The 14,279-nt window shown below is 35.6% G+C and overlaps 1 protein-coding gene across 1 annotated transcript in view; it reads left to right on the top strand.

The window, feature by feature from the left end:
• The window catches only part of LOC127861278 (unconventional myosin-Ib-like), an 88,401-nt gene that overhangs the window by 20,264 nt on the left and 53,858 nt on the right, over positions 1-14,279 (top strand). Inside the window, exons 6-8 of the mRNA XM_052399727.1 lie at positions 2,794-2,840; positions 7,879-7,942; positions 13,422-13,435. Of these exons, the coding sequence (XP_052255687.1) occupies positions 2,794-2,840; positions 7,879-7,942; positions 13,422-13,435 (125 nt within the window). The remainder of the gene's footprint in view (positions 1-2,793; positions 2,841-7,878; positions 7,943-13,421; positions 13,436-14,279) is intronic.

Raw genomic sequence — 14,279 nt, 5'->3', positions numbered from 1 at the left:
TGACAAAATTAAAAAAAGTTGTTTCAGATTCGCAAATTTTCGTTTTAGTTATGATATTTTTTAGGAAATAGTAATACTGACCATTTACAATGCACTTAAATATATATTATATGCATCTTTTGACGATTTAAAAACCAGAAAATTATATTTAGTATAATGCGACTCAAAACAATTGAATAATTTGGAAAGTTCTGTTGTTGTCCTTATATTTTGGGAAACTACGAGGATTGCTTATATAGGTAAAAAATACATCCGCTCTAAGCATGAACATGGATGGTCGAGTGGTCTAGGCGGGAGACTTTTTACTCCAGGACTCAGTGGTTTGAGCCCTGTTGAGGGTTACTTTTTTTCTTTAAAAAATTTTTATTCTTGTTTTTTTTACTGGATATATTTAGGTCAAATGTTTAAATTTATCAATATAAAGCATTTAATGACAAGCTTCAATACATGCCAAAATCTGTTAAAAGGCCCCTTTAACAAGAAGTAATGATTTAAATCTCTTACAACGCCAAAGAACTTCATGTGGAAAATGATTTGAGTCTTACTCTGGGAAAATAGGGCTTAATGCATGTGAGTCCAAATATTGTCATCCCAGATTAGCCTGTCCAGTCAGAACAAGCTAATCAGGGATGATACTTTCTGCCTTAACTGGATTGTTGCTAAGTAGAGACTTCCTTTAAACGATACATACCATAAAAAGCAGATATTGTCCTTCCGCACTTAATTTGGGCCTACTCTCTAAGGGGTTTTTCAGCACTGTCTGCGCCTCCGGAAAACGGAGGCACTCCCAAAGCAAACGGACCCGATCCCAAACCAAAAGTATAAAAAAAAACCAATTTCCTCAAAAAAGAACAAACAAATATTATTATTTTTTTTTTTAAGAATGAAGTGTCTTATAACTTGTGTGACAAACCAGTGTTTGTTTTGGTAAAAATTTCTGCTGTAAGGTTTTGACTGTTCAGTTCTTATCTCAGAGTGTAACTGTAACTGAAAAACAAAACTGCAGTACTTAAATAAACGTTGAACATTCCCAATATTGCATCTGTTTATATAAAGAAGACAAAATAACAAATAAAAACAATTTATTTGTTAAACCACTGAATTATTTAAGCATGATAAATTCACAATTTTGTCCCAAATGAGCCGTTTCATTGAAGCAAAAATTCCCAAAATGGCCAATTTTGTCGATAAAAAATTCCCAATTTGGTCAGACTCCTTTTCCCAAAATATGCACATGTATTAAGCCCCATTTTCCCAGAACATGGCTAATTTTTATTCCCCACATCGAAGAAGAGCAGGTATATTGTTTTGCTGTCTGTCTGTCAGAAGACCAGTTTGTCTCCGATCAATAACTTGTGAACGGAATGACCAAAAGGCTTGATACTTCCCATGTGCATTTGTATTTGCCAGTGGATGACCCCTATTGAAATTTGGGTTGCTAGGTTAAAGGTCAAGGTCACTGTCACACTAAGAGTGAAACCTGTTTCCGATCAATTGACTTGTGAACGGAGAGACCGATTGGCTTGATACTTTCCATGTGCATTGGCGTTAGACAGTTGATGGCCCCGATAGCAATTGGGGTGATTAGGTCAAAGGTCAAGGTCACTGTCACACTAAGGGACATCACTAGATATAAAACTATAATATTCTCAACTCATTATCTATAACAATGATTTTACAGAAGTGCATAATTCTGTGTCAGCTGAAAACTTATTTAAGTGGCTATTAGTCACTCTTATGGTCAGTTTTGTTTAAAAAAATCCTGTGTCAAGGCCCTGTTGGGGTGTGGGGGGGGGACATCTGTCTCCGACTGTGGAGCTCTTGTTGTATCAGTCTCCCAAGCATACATTTTCACATCCTCCACTCCTTCTGCAACAGTGGGGTGTATGTTGGATTCAGCATGTACGTCTGTCTGTCTGTTGGTCTGTAAACAACAATTTGTCTGCTGATTTATACTCCTGCACTTTTTAGTGTTCAACATACAAACGTGCGTTGAATTGTTTCCATATGATATGAAGCCTTGTGGATGTGATTTTGTTCATTATCACACATTAACATTTGCTTTAGTTATGCCCCTTTACCACTGAGATACGTATTTTGACGTGTTTGTAGTCCCTTAGAAAGTTACATTCAATTAAAGACCTTTCTTACTAGATTCAAGTTTTAAAGGCTTCATCTCAAACCCTTAAATACTGATGAGAAGCAAACAGCATAAAAACCTGAACAGACTGCAAGTTTCTGGAAGGCTGTTCTGGTTTTATGCTGGTTGCAAAAGTCATTTTCACTTTGCTTCTTATGAGGGAAAGGGTTAAGTTATGCCCCTATTTTGACTTTTAATTTCTATTACATTATTATTGCAACTTCCCACATACTGTTAAATCATAGCTATTCCTGGAACATTAAGTTTTGTTGAATTTGTGAGTTGACCAGTCACAGCCTTTCTAATTTGAATTGATCAATCAAAGCCTTGCTAATTTGAATCGACCAATCAGAGCCTTGCATATTTGGATCGACAAATCAGAGCCTTGCTAATTTAAATCGACCAATCAGAGCCTTGTGATACTGCAGAGAACTTTAAATGCAGTCATCCTAAGTTACTTTTAAAAGCCTTGTGAATTTAACACAAACACATCATAAATGATTGACGCAAAGTTAAGTGCTGAAACATTTTTTTTACAGTAAAACCACGTGCAGTGCTGAGGGAGGGCTATCTATTTATAACTGCAAAAAGCTCAAGTTTTCTTTGTATTCTTTTCATGCAAACTCAATAATTGTGCTTCTTATTATTTTCAGCATTTGGAAATGCAAAGACGCTTCGAAACGATAACTCATCCAGATTTGTAAGTTATCCCTTAAAACTGTAATGCGGTCTCTTTATTGTGGCTAAATTAACCCTCTACCACTAAGAGGCAAAGTGGAAATGCCTATGTGCAAACAGCATAAAACCAGAACAGCCTGCAAGTAACTTGCAGTCTGTTCTTGTTTTATGCTGTTTGCTGTTCATAAGTATCTAAGGGTTGGCAATGAAGCCTTTAAGAATTGAATCTTGTAAAAAAGGTCTTCAATTAAATGTAACTTTCTAATGGACTACAAACACGTCAAAATACTTATCTAAGTGATAAAGGGTTAAAAGCCATTATAGGATTTTATCTGGGAATAAAGTAATTTCCCAACTGATCATTAGAGCTGTAACGATTCTCCCATCATTCGATTCGATTCGATTTCGATACCAGATGGTCAGATTCAATTATTTTCGATTTGATTCAAATACAACTCTTTGCTGCTTATTTTGCAAACTATTTCATGTTTGGTTTGTCCAGGGCATGAATTAATATGTTTGGTATTTGTTATTAACTTATTATGTTGTACATTTTAAGTGTTTACTTTCTGAAATTAAATTAAAAACGCAACATTGTTTTATAATTAACAAATTTATTGAAAAAAACTTCCTGTTGAGTTGTTCTTAAATAACATAAAATGCACAATGTATCAAATGTGTTTAATAGAAAAAAACACAAAAAAAAACATCTAAGTATATAAACAACTTCCAGTTGACTTCTTAACAGAATGCACACAATTTAGTAAACAAACCATATGTATTGAGAAAAAAAATGAGATCAAAACATTACATGGGTATAATTTAGTAACAATTACTTTCTGTTATCAAAATGTAGTTGATACAAATCACATCTGAAATATCAACCGAGTGTTTTCTCTTTAAAAGTGCCTCAAATTTGTAGTGCTTCCAGATTTGGGGTTACTTACGTCAACAAAGCACGTTTTTCAAGTTGCCTTTGCATCAGAACCTTCGCGAAATCCGAAATGTTCCCATACTTTAGATTTTAATTTTGATGGTGCGTCTTTCAGCGTGATTGAAGAAGCCATTTTTTTGGCTGATGTAATGCTCAGCATGTTATTCATTCATTCATTGGATGCCATTATCGGCTATTGACCAATCACAAGACGTATTACAAATGGCAAGAAAGTTTAGACGACGGATTTGGAAATTAAGGTTTAAAATGCGGATCAATCGGGATTGCAGTGAATCGAATCGAAATTGGCGGTATTGGTATCGAAATCGAATCAGCGTCATTGAACCGGTTTTTCGATGCATCGAACCGAATTGTTACAGCTCTACTGATCATGCCCCAAAATTCACAATCGATTGTTGACTTTGAGGGCCTTGTTGCTCAAAACTTGACCAACAAGTTAAGCTAAGGGCAGTTAACTTTTGGATCAAGTTATTTAGGTTAATTAGGTTTTAAAACCCTAAACATTATGGAAAATGTAAATATCTGATAAGCATGTTCCTGTAAATAAAAGTCCTCCTTCCCTTGACGCGTTGTTGAAAGACTAATGCATTGTCTAACAATAACATTCATTTTAATCTTGTTTTACTTGTGTAATCACACTATAATGCTGTGGAGCAGGTTGAGAAATCTCATGAACGCCCCCATAATTGCGTTGAATTCTGGACGTGGCAATTTTATATTGATTTTATATGTGTCTCAGTGGTATATTTTTCAAGAACTACTTATTGACATATACTGTATAAACATTTATATTTGTCGGTATGAAATTTGGTGTATTTTCAAACAAGAAATTGAAATTTAAAAAAGATATACGGCATTGATTGTGGTTGAAGTTTATGAAAGGTAAAGAGTTCAATGAATGAGATCAAGGATAGCGAATGTCTTTTTCTGTGCAGATCTTAGCTGCATCACACGCAGTACGGGTTGTTACGCGGAGTTTTCGCAGCTTATTTTACATTATTACATATTGCTGGTCATAAACCTATAGATACAAAACAGAAAACCAAAAAAAGAATGGAAGTGAAATTAAAACATACGAGTCAACCGGCCACACACGAAGTATCCGTACATATTTTAAATAAATTATACGCGCATTCTTAGAACAAACCTGTTTTAGTGGTTTGTCGGGCATTGCTATTTGATTCGATTATAAACAGTATTGAGAATCATCGCGCTTATGCTTAATACATTAGTCAATATGGTGGAATAATTCTTGTTAAATTAATTAAAAATAATATTTATCATGGTATTGTTGAAAACACATTAAGAATCTATTATTGACATACCATAATGATATCACTGGATATCTTCATTTAACATCTTTCTGGTCTAAAGAAAATTCCAGTTCCCCTAGCTAGTTCACGCTATAGCGTCTTTATTATATAACGATTATTTTACTGCCCGCGAACTCCGGTCAGCACATAAGGTAGTCGTTAAGAAGCAGTGATGACCTGTATATAAACTCTGACATTCACACACACTAACCGTGAACTGACCCTGATACCTCGCGGGTTGAAATGCAATACATTTAAGTGAGGCCTTGCTTCCACTGCTCTTTATACTTTGAAATGTTAACATGTTGACAGGAATATGGAAGTTAGTACTAAATATGAGAACATAGCCTTAAAGTACAAACGTTCTCACGCTGGCAATCCTCTGAAAATAAAAGGTGCACGCACAAACTGTATTGATGTCGAGATTGAGTCTTAAACTGTTCTATCTATTAAGCCTTTTCATTAGAGATAAAAAAATTCATGCTGAACACGCAGTAAAACAGTGTTACAAAGACGCGGACATGTTTCCAATGTTCTGGTCGTATGCTCAAATCAGCCTGTGGAATAAATGAAGTGTATTCATTCTGACCTAGATGCGGGAAATTTTATTTGAATTATATTGGACAGTTACAATTTTTAAGGTCAGGTAAGGTGAAAAGCTGGCGTATACAGCTACGCCAAAAAAATACTTTTTCTTTGACATGTTAATTTGTGGATTTCTTATTTTGGAAAACAAGAGGAAATTTGGTCAGTCATTTTCCAATTTTTTTTGTAAATTTTTGAATCAGACAGCCCATGAAATCAACAAAACTTTATATTCCTCCAACAATAATGATTTAACAGTATTTGAGGTGAGGGCAGGGTTTTTTCTGCTATTTAAAAAAGGTTGTAAAAAGGACCCCCCCCCCCCTCAAAAAAGAAGTGTCTAATGATTGTTTTATCAAAATTTTATTTCATACACATCTAACAAAGTATATAACTATTATGTTTATGATTTTTTTCCGATGTGTCAATATTTGTTGATGAAAATTTCCCAATTTGATCCATTTTGTCAATAAGAAATTCCCAAATTTGCCATTTTATTGATTTAAAAAATCCCAATTTGACCAGACTCCTTTTCCCATAGTGGCTAGAAAAAATTTGAAGGGTAAAACGAGTTTTCTCCTTGTCACATGTTTATAGTATCATTGTTTCTGCATTTCATATGTAACTTGACCTCCATCCATGGAACTGTGATTTTTTTGTTCTTAATATTATACAGCCTGTGCCTTTCTGATTGGGGAACAAACACATAATAGACCACGGCATAGGGAAAAATTAAACATTATTAATACGATTATATATAACTAGTATACCAATTGTTAATTAGTGCATGTTTTACTGCTTTTTAAGGTAGTGCACCTCTAATGATTTCCCGCGATTTCTTCGAAGGTTGAAGAGCCTACTATTAGGTGCCGTAGCCTAGTGGTTAAGGCGTTAGACTAGAAATCTTTTGGGATATTCCCGCGCAGGTTCGAATCCTGCCGACGACGTATACTTTTTTGCGACGCGTTTTATTTATTTTCTAACGTAATTTGATTTAATATGGCATATAAGCTATATTTATTGTTAAATATGTTGCAATTTTTATGCACATTTTTCAATTATTAAAATTAAAACAACGTTATGGCGAAATTGGGTGATTTACTGTTGAAAATACGAACCATGCATGTTGAATTTTTATTTTTATTTCAAAAAGTAAACGGTAAATCTGTCTAGTTCTTGGTATTTTTGCTGTATATAGTGTTTCTATAAAAACTAAGTTTAAAATATGACTTAAATGATACTATTTTGAATTTTATGACACTTTGTTTTTAACCGACCCAATTTTTACTTGGCTGAAATCACTTACATTTCATGGTGCTCTTCCATAGATAAAAATTTGTAAAATATAAATGTCTGTAAAAGAATACTTATTTCATCTTGTTTAAACTTTAAACACCTTTACAGCATCTGTACACACCAACTGCATGCCCATATTTGGAAATTTGAATGAATTATGGAACTTTTATATACCCCAGGGGTGAAAATAAACTGGACAAAAGCCGAGCGTGGGGGTGGTTTTGAAAAAATCGGTATATTTTTTTTAAAAGCATGGAAAGCCTAGCTACAAATTTGCATGTAGTTCAGTGAAATGATGCTGATTAAGAAAATAATTAATTAGATTATATTTGGATATGTGCCCATTAGAGGTGCACTACCTTAATATGTATTTTATAAATTGCTAGCAAATTAAATTGCTGTATAATAAACTAAACATATAAATTATTAAGTTTATTGGCAAACATTGGCATATTTTTAGGAAATTTTTGTTGAATTTTGGGAAAAGGTGTTTATTTTTGCTGTTAAATAATCGCCGCTTTGTCTGTCCGTGCGTATGTGCGTCCGTCCGTGCACAATTGTTGTCCGGGCTATTTCTCAGCAACTTATGACCAGAATCCAATGAAACTTTATGGGAAGCTTTAATTGCTACCAAGAGGAGATGTGCATATTATCAGCGGGTTCTGGTCAAATGGTTTTTCACAGAGTTATTACCCTTTTAAAATTTTCTATAAAAAAATTATTGTTCACCCAACTACTGTGCCCTCAAGACGTTTCCTTTTATCTGAATATTATAGTGCAATATTGTGACAAAAAAAGCCTCCGACGGTTTCTTGTTTCTTTTTAATTGGGAAACATATGCAGCCTATAAGAGGCTGTAATTTTTGGCCAATAAAATCACTGTGGAATATTTCAACTCTTTGATGTTTCAGGGCAAATATATGGACATAGAGTTTGACTTCAAAGGTGATCCCATAGGAGGAGTGATTACAAACTGTGAGTAGAGTCAGAAAGACTTTTTAGCTCACCTGAGCACAACGTGCTCATGGTGAGCTTTTGTGATCGCCTTTTGTCCGTCGTCCATCGTGCGTTGTCCGTTGTGCGACGTTAACATTTGCCTTGATCACTCTCTAGAGGCCACATTTATTGTCCAATCTTCATGAAATTTGGTCAGAAGATTGGTTTCAATAATATCTTGAATGAGTTCGAAAATGGTTACGTTTGCTTGAAAAACATGGCTGCCAAGGGGAGGGGCATTTTTCCTTATATATATTGGCAATATATGGCTATAGTAAAACCTTGTTAACACTCTAGAGGCCACATTTATTGTCTGATCTTCATGAAACTTGGTCAGAAGATTCATCCGAATAACATCTTGGACGAGTTCGAAAATGATGCTGGTTGGTTGAAAAACATGGCCGCCGGGGGGGGGGGGGGGGGCATTTTTCCTTTTATGGCTATAGTAAAACCTTGTTAACACTCTAGAGGCCACATTTATTTCCAGATCTTCATGAAATTTGGTCAGAAGATTGGTTTCAATGATATCTTGGATGAATTCAAAAATGGTTACGTTTGCTTGAAAAACATGGCTGCCAAGGGGCGGGGCATTTTTCCTTATCTGGCTATAAATGGCTATAGTTAAACCTTGTTTACACACTAGAGGTCACATTTATTGTCTGATCTTCATGAAATTTGGTCAGAAGATTTATCCTTATAATATCTTGGACTAGTTCGAAAATGATGCCGGTCGGTTGAAAAATATGGCCGCCAGGGGGCAGGGCATTTTTCCTTATTTGGCTATAGTAAAACCTTGTTAACACTCTATGGACCACATTGTCCAATTTTGATGAAATATGGTCAGAAGATGTGTCTTAATGATATCTTGGATGAGTTCAAAAATGGTTACGTTTGCTTGAATTACATGGCCGCTAAGGGGCGGGGCATTTTTCCTTATATGGCGATATAAAGCTATAGTAAAACCTTGTTAATACTCTAGAGGCCACATTTATAGCCCGATCTTCATGAAACTCGGTCAGAAGATTCATCACAATAATATCTTGGACGAGTTCAAAAATGATGTCGGTTGGTTGAAAAAATGGCCACCACAGGGGCAGGGCTATTTTCCTTATACATGTATGGCTATAGTAAAACCCTGTTAACACTCTAGAGGTCACATTTGTTTTCGATCATCATGAAACTTGGTCAGAAGATTTGTCCCAATGATATCTTGGATGAGTTCGCAATGGTTTTGGTTGCTTTAAAAACATTGCCACCAGGGGCGGGTCATTTTTCCTTATAAGGCTATAGTAAAACCTTGTTAACACTCTAGAGGCCACATTATTGTCCAATCTTCATGAAATCTGGTCAGAAGATTGGTCTCAATGATATCTTGGATGAGTTCGAAAATAATTATGTTTGCTTGAAAAAAATGGCTTCCAAAGGGCGGGGCATTTTTCCTTATATGGCTATAGTAAAATCTTGTTAACACTTTAGAGGCCACATTTACTGTCTGATCTTCATGAAACTTGGTCAGAAGATTCATCCCGATAATATCTTGGATGAGTTCAAAAATGATGCCGGTTGGTTGAAAAACATGTCTGCCAGGGGGCGGGGCATTATTCCTTATATGGCTATAGTAAAACCTTGTTAACACTCTAGAGGCCACATTTATTTTCCGATCTTCGTGAAACTTGGTCATAAGATTTGTCCCAATAAGATCTTGTAATCTCAGGTGAGCGACTTTGGGCCTTTCAGGCCCTTTTGTTTCATTATAAATAAATGGGCTGTGCCCTTTGAAAAGGGGGTTTAATGCATGTGCGTTTAGTGCTCTATGCAGTCAGCATAGGCTAATCAGGAGTAAAACTTCCGCATTTATGACAATTTTTATTTAAAGAAAGTCTATTCTTAGTAAAAATGCAGTTAAGGTGGAAAGTGTTGTCCCAAATTAGCCTTTGCGGACTGCACAGGCCAATCTGGGACGACACTTTACGCACAGGCACTAAACTCCCTTTTCCCAGAGCACGGTCCAAATATATGAGTGAAATTCAAAAAAAAATAATTGAAAACAACATGTTTTTCCCAATCGAAAGGGCCCTGGCCCCATTTCCAAAAATGGGAAACAAAAATGCCTTGCTATCTAGGCAAGTGCTTTCCCTCTAACCTGGCAGCCACTTAACTCTTTCCCACTCAGAAGCAAAGTGAAAATGGCTATGTGCAAACAGCATAAAACCAGAAAAGCCTGCGAGTTACTTGCAGTCTGTTAAGGTTTTATGTCTGTTTGCTGCTCATCAGTATCTGAGGGTTGGAAATAAAGTCTTTAAAACTTGAATTTGGTAAGAAAGGTTTTTAATAAAACTTTACTTTCTAATGACTACAAATGTATCAAAATACGTATTTAAGTGGTAAAGGGTTAAATACATATCTAAGTGGTAAAGGGTTAAACACATATCTAAGTGGTAAAGGCTTAAATACTTATCTTAGTGGTAAAGGGTTAATTACGTATCTTAGTGGTAAAGGGTTACTCTCTCCCCTTTTATATTATGGGACCAAGTTTATTTAAGAAATAATCGACGGGTAACCGTTGGTTATTGCGGTAATAACCAATGGTATGGAGTTTTGATGCGTAGGAATTAAACCACGAGGGCGCAGCCCGAGTGGTTTGATAACAAGCATCGAAACGACATACCGTTGGTTATTACCGCAATAACCAATGGTTACCCGTCGATTATTTCGATTCTAACACGATTCTATTGATAAGTCATCCGCAATTTAAAGGTTATAAATGAGAATTATATTAACCGAAGTACTCCACTTTTCCGCGAAAACGTGACGTCACAACAACAATAAAAAACAAATGACGTCGTCTTCATTCATAAACAGTGCGCGGACAATCAACGTGACGTCATACTAACAACCGTTGGTATATCGGGGTAATAACCCACGGTACTTTTTCTTCTTTGTCTATAGAAAACAAGTCACGTGCCGTGGTAGAATCCATGATAACACAGTCATCCTAAGTTACCTTTAAAAAGACAGAGAAGAAAATATTTTTGAAGCCTCAATTATTGCATAATGCAACTAAACCTCTTACACATGCATCTGTCTTTCAAACCTGTTAACATTCTGTGTTTTTTTTGGTTAAAAAAAATTGGTCCAGTATTCGGCCCCATACCCAATGGAAAAAGAAGTCAATTTTAACCCAATGGGACCTTAAAATTCCCAATTGAAGGTTACAAAAAACATTTTTAGCTCATCTATTTTTTGAAAAAAAATTATGAGCTATTGTCATCACCTTGGCGTCGGCGTCGGCGTCGGCGTCGGCGTCGGCGTTGGCGTTGGCGTTGGCGTTGGCGTCGGCGTCCGGTTAAGTTTTGCGTTTAGGTCCACTTTTCTCAGAAAGTATCAATGCTATTGCATTCAAACTTGGTACACTTACTTACTATCATGAGGGGACTGGACAGGCAAAGTTAGATAACTCTGGCGTGCATTTTGACAGAATTATGTGCCCTTTTTATACTTAAAAAATTGAAAATTTTGGTTAAGTTTTGCGTTTAGTTCCACTTTTCTCAGTAAGTATCAATGCTATTGCATTCAAACTTGGTACACTTACTTACTATCATGAGGGGACTGGGCAGGCAAAGTTAGATAACTCTGGCATGCATTTTGACAGAATTATGTGCCCTTTTTATACTTGGAAAATTGACAATTTTGGTTAAGTTTTGTGTTTAGGTCCATTTTATTCCTTAAGCATCAAAGCTATTGCTTTCATACTTGCAACACTTACTAACTATCATAAGGGGACTGTGCAGGCAAAGTAATGTAACTCTGACTGGCATTTTGACAGAATTATGTGCCCTTTTTATACTTAGAAAATTGAAAATTTGATTAAGTTTTGTGTTTAGGTCCACTTTATTCATACAGTATCAAAGCTATTGCTTTCATACTTGCAAGATTTATGAACTATCATAAGGGGACGGTGCAGGCAAAGTTATGTAACTCTGACTGGCATTTGGACGGAATTATGGGCCATTTATACTTAGAAAATTGAAAATTTGGTTAAGATTTATGTTTTGGTCCACTTTACCCCTAAAGTATCATAGATATTGCTTTCATACTTGGAACACTCACAAACTATCATAAGGGTACAGTAAAAGGACAAGTTGCATAACTCTGGTTGTCATTGTTACGGAATTATGGCCCTTTTTTGACTTAGTAACTTTTAATATATGGTTAAATTTTGTGTTTCGATCCACTCGAAGTATCAAGGCTATTGCTTTCAAACTTCAAATACTTACATGCTATCATGAGGTTACTGTACCTGGCAACTTGAATTTTACTTTGACCTTTGAATGACCTTGACTCTCAAGGTCAAATTATTAAATTTTGCTAAAATTGCCATAACTTCTTTATTTATGATTAGATTTGATTGATACTTTGATGAAACTACTCTTACCTGACATACCACAATAGACTTCACCCAAACCATCCCCCGTGCCCTCCCCCCCTCCCCCGTGCCCTCCCCCCCCCCCCCCCCCTAATTTTTTTTTTTTTTTTTTTTTTTTTTTAAGATCATCTCACAAATGACCACCACACCCTCACACTATACCCCCACCCCACCCCACCCCCCCCCCCAATTTTTTTTTTGATTTTTTTTTTTTTTTTTTTTTTTAAGATCATCTCACAAATTATCACCACACCCTCACACTATACCCCCCCCCCCCCCCCCCCATTTTTTTTTAAAACGGTTATGTTTGAAATACCGTCCAACCATCGCACCCAAACCCCCCCCCCCCCCCCCCCCCCCCCCCCCCCCCCCGATTTTTTTTTTTTTTTTTTTTTCGCTTTTTTGGAAGATAATGTAATAAATATCCACAACCCCACACTATACACCCCTCTTCACTCCACTCCTCCCTCCTTTGTGATTGAAAATGAGAGTCCCTTCACCTTTAAAAAGAAAATAGATGAGCGGTCTGCACCCGCAAGGCGGTGCTCTTGTTTTAAATCTTATCATTTTGTTCATCTCCCATCCAGCTATATAAGTTCAACCTTAGTGCATATAATAATGAAAACACTTTTATTTTCAATTTTGAAGCATTTTTTTAGCAAAACAACAACAACACTAATTTCCCAATTTTAGTCAAAACGCCACGCATTTTACCAATACACAGGGACCCAGCCCAATTCCCAAAATGGTGAAAAAAAGCACTGACAATTAAATGGCCTTGACTTGATGAAATAGGGGTGTTAACCATATAATGGGTGTGCAAGATCAAAGGTTAAATATTGAATAACTAGTCTTGTTGCATCCTAAAATTTCATCCTTGTACTGAATTATGATATAAAATTATTAGAGTTGTTCATTTTTAAATCAAAATATGATTTAAGTGTTTGCTAATGTGAATTAGTACTTCTAAGAATTTTCACACATAAATAATGTTTGTCTTTTACTTTATTTTCATTTGTATTTTGTTTTCAGATCTGCTGGAGAAGGTATGTCTTTGAATATTTGTGCTGGAAGAATGAAGCTATAAGAATAACAAGTGAATTACTTTGAACATCGAGGATCATTATGGCAGAAATCTTTAGTTTAAAACCTATTTATTTTAGTTTGATTGCTACGAAAGCCTTATTCTTTTTGAAATGCTCTCGAGTCAGTTTCCTGGGACTATAACTAATACTTGGTGTCTTTGGATCGAAAGAAAAACCCCTGTGGGGTTCGAACCCATGACTTCCTGATAGCTAGGTGGACACCATATCCACTGTGACACAGCAGACACAGTAGGTTAATATGATGGTTGTTACAGTATCAAGTGAATTATTCAGTAAGTTTATATGATGGTTGTTACAGTAGTAAGTGAATTATTCAGTAGGTTAATATGAGGGTTGTTACAATAGTAAGTGAATGCTTCAGTAGGTTAATATGATGGTTGTTACAGTAGTAAGTGAATTATTCAGTAGGTTCATATGATGGTTGTTACAATAGTAAGTGAATTATTCAGTAGGTGATTATTAGGGTTGTTACAGGAGTAAGTGAATTATTCAGTAGGTTAATATGAGGGCTGTTACAGTAGTAAGTGAATTATTCAGTAGGTTAATATGAGGGTTGTTACAATAGTAAGTGAATTATTCAGTAGTTAAATATCAGGACTGTTACAGTAGTAAGTGAATTATACAGTAGGTTAATATAAGGGCTGTTACAGTAGTAAGTGAATTATTCAGTAAGTTAATATGAGGGCTGTTACAGTAGTAAGTGAATTATTTAGTAGGTTAATATGAGGGCTGTTACAGTAGTAAGTCAATTATTCAGTAGGTTAATATGAGGACTGTTACAGTA

This window comes from Dreissena polymorpha, chromosome 15 (assembly GCF_020536995.1).
Source record: "Dreissena polymorpha isolate Duluth1 chromosome 15, UMN_Dpol_1.0, whole genome shotgun sequence".
NCBI lineage: Eukaryota > Metazoa > Mollusca > Bivalvia > Myida > Dreissenidae > Dreissena > Dreissena polymorpha.
Note: the sequence above shows the minus strand (reverse complement) of the source record. Positions and strands in the feature narration are given on the sequence as shown.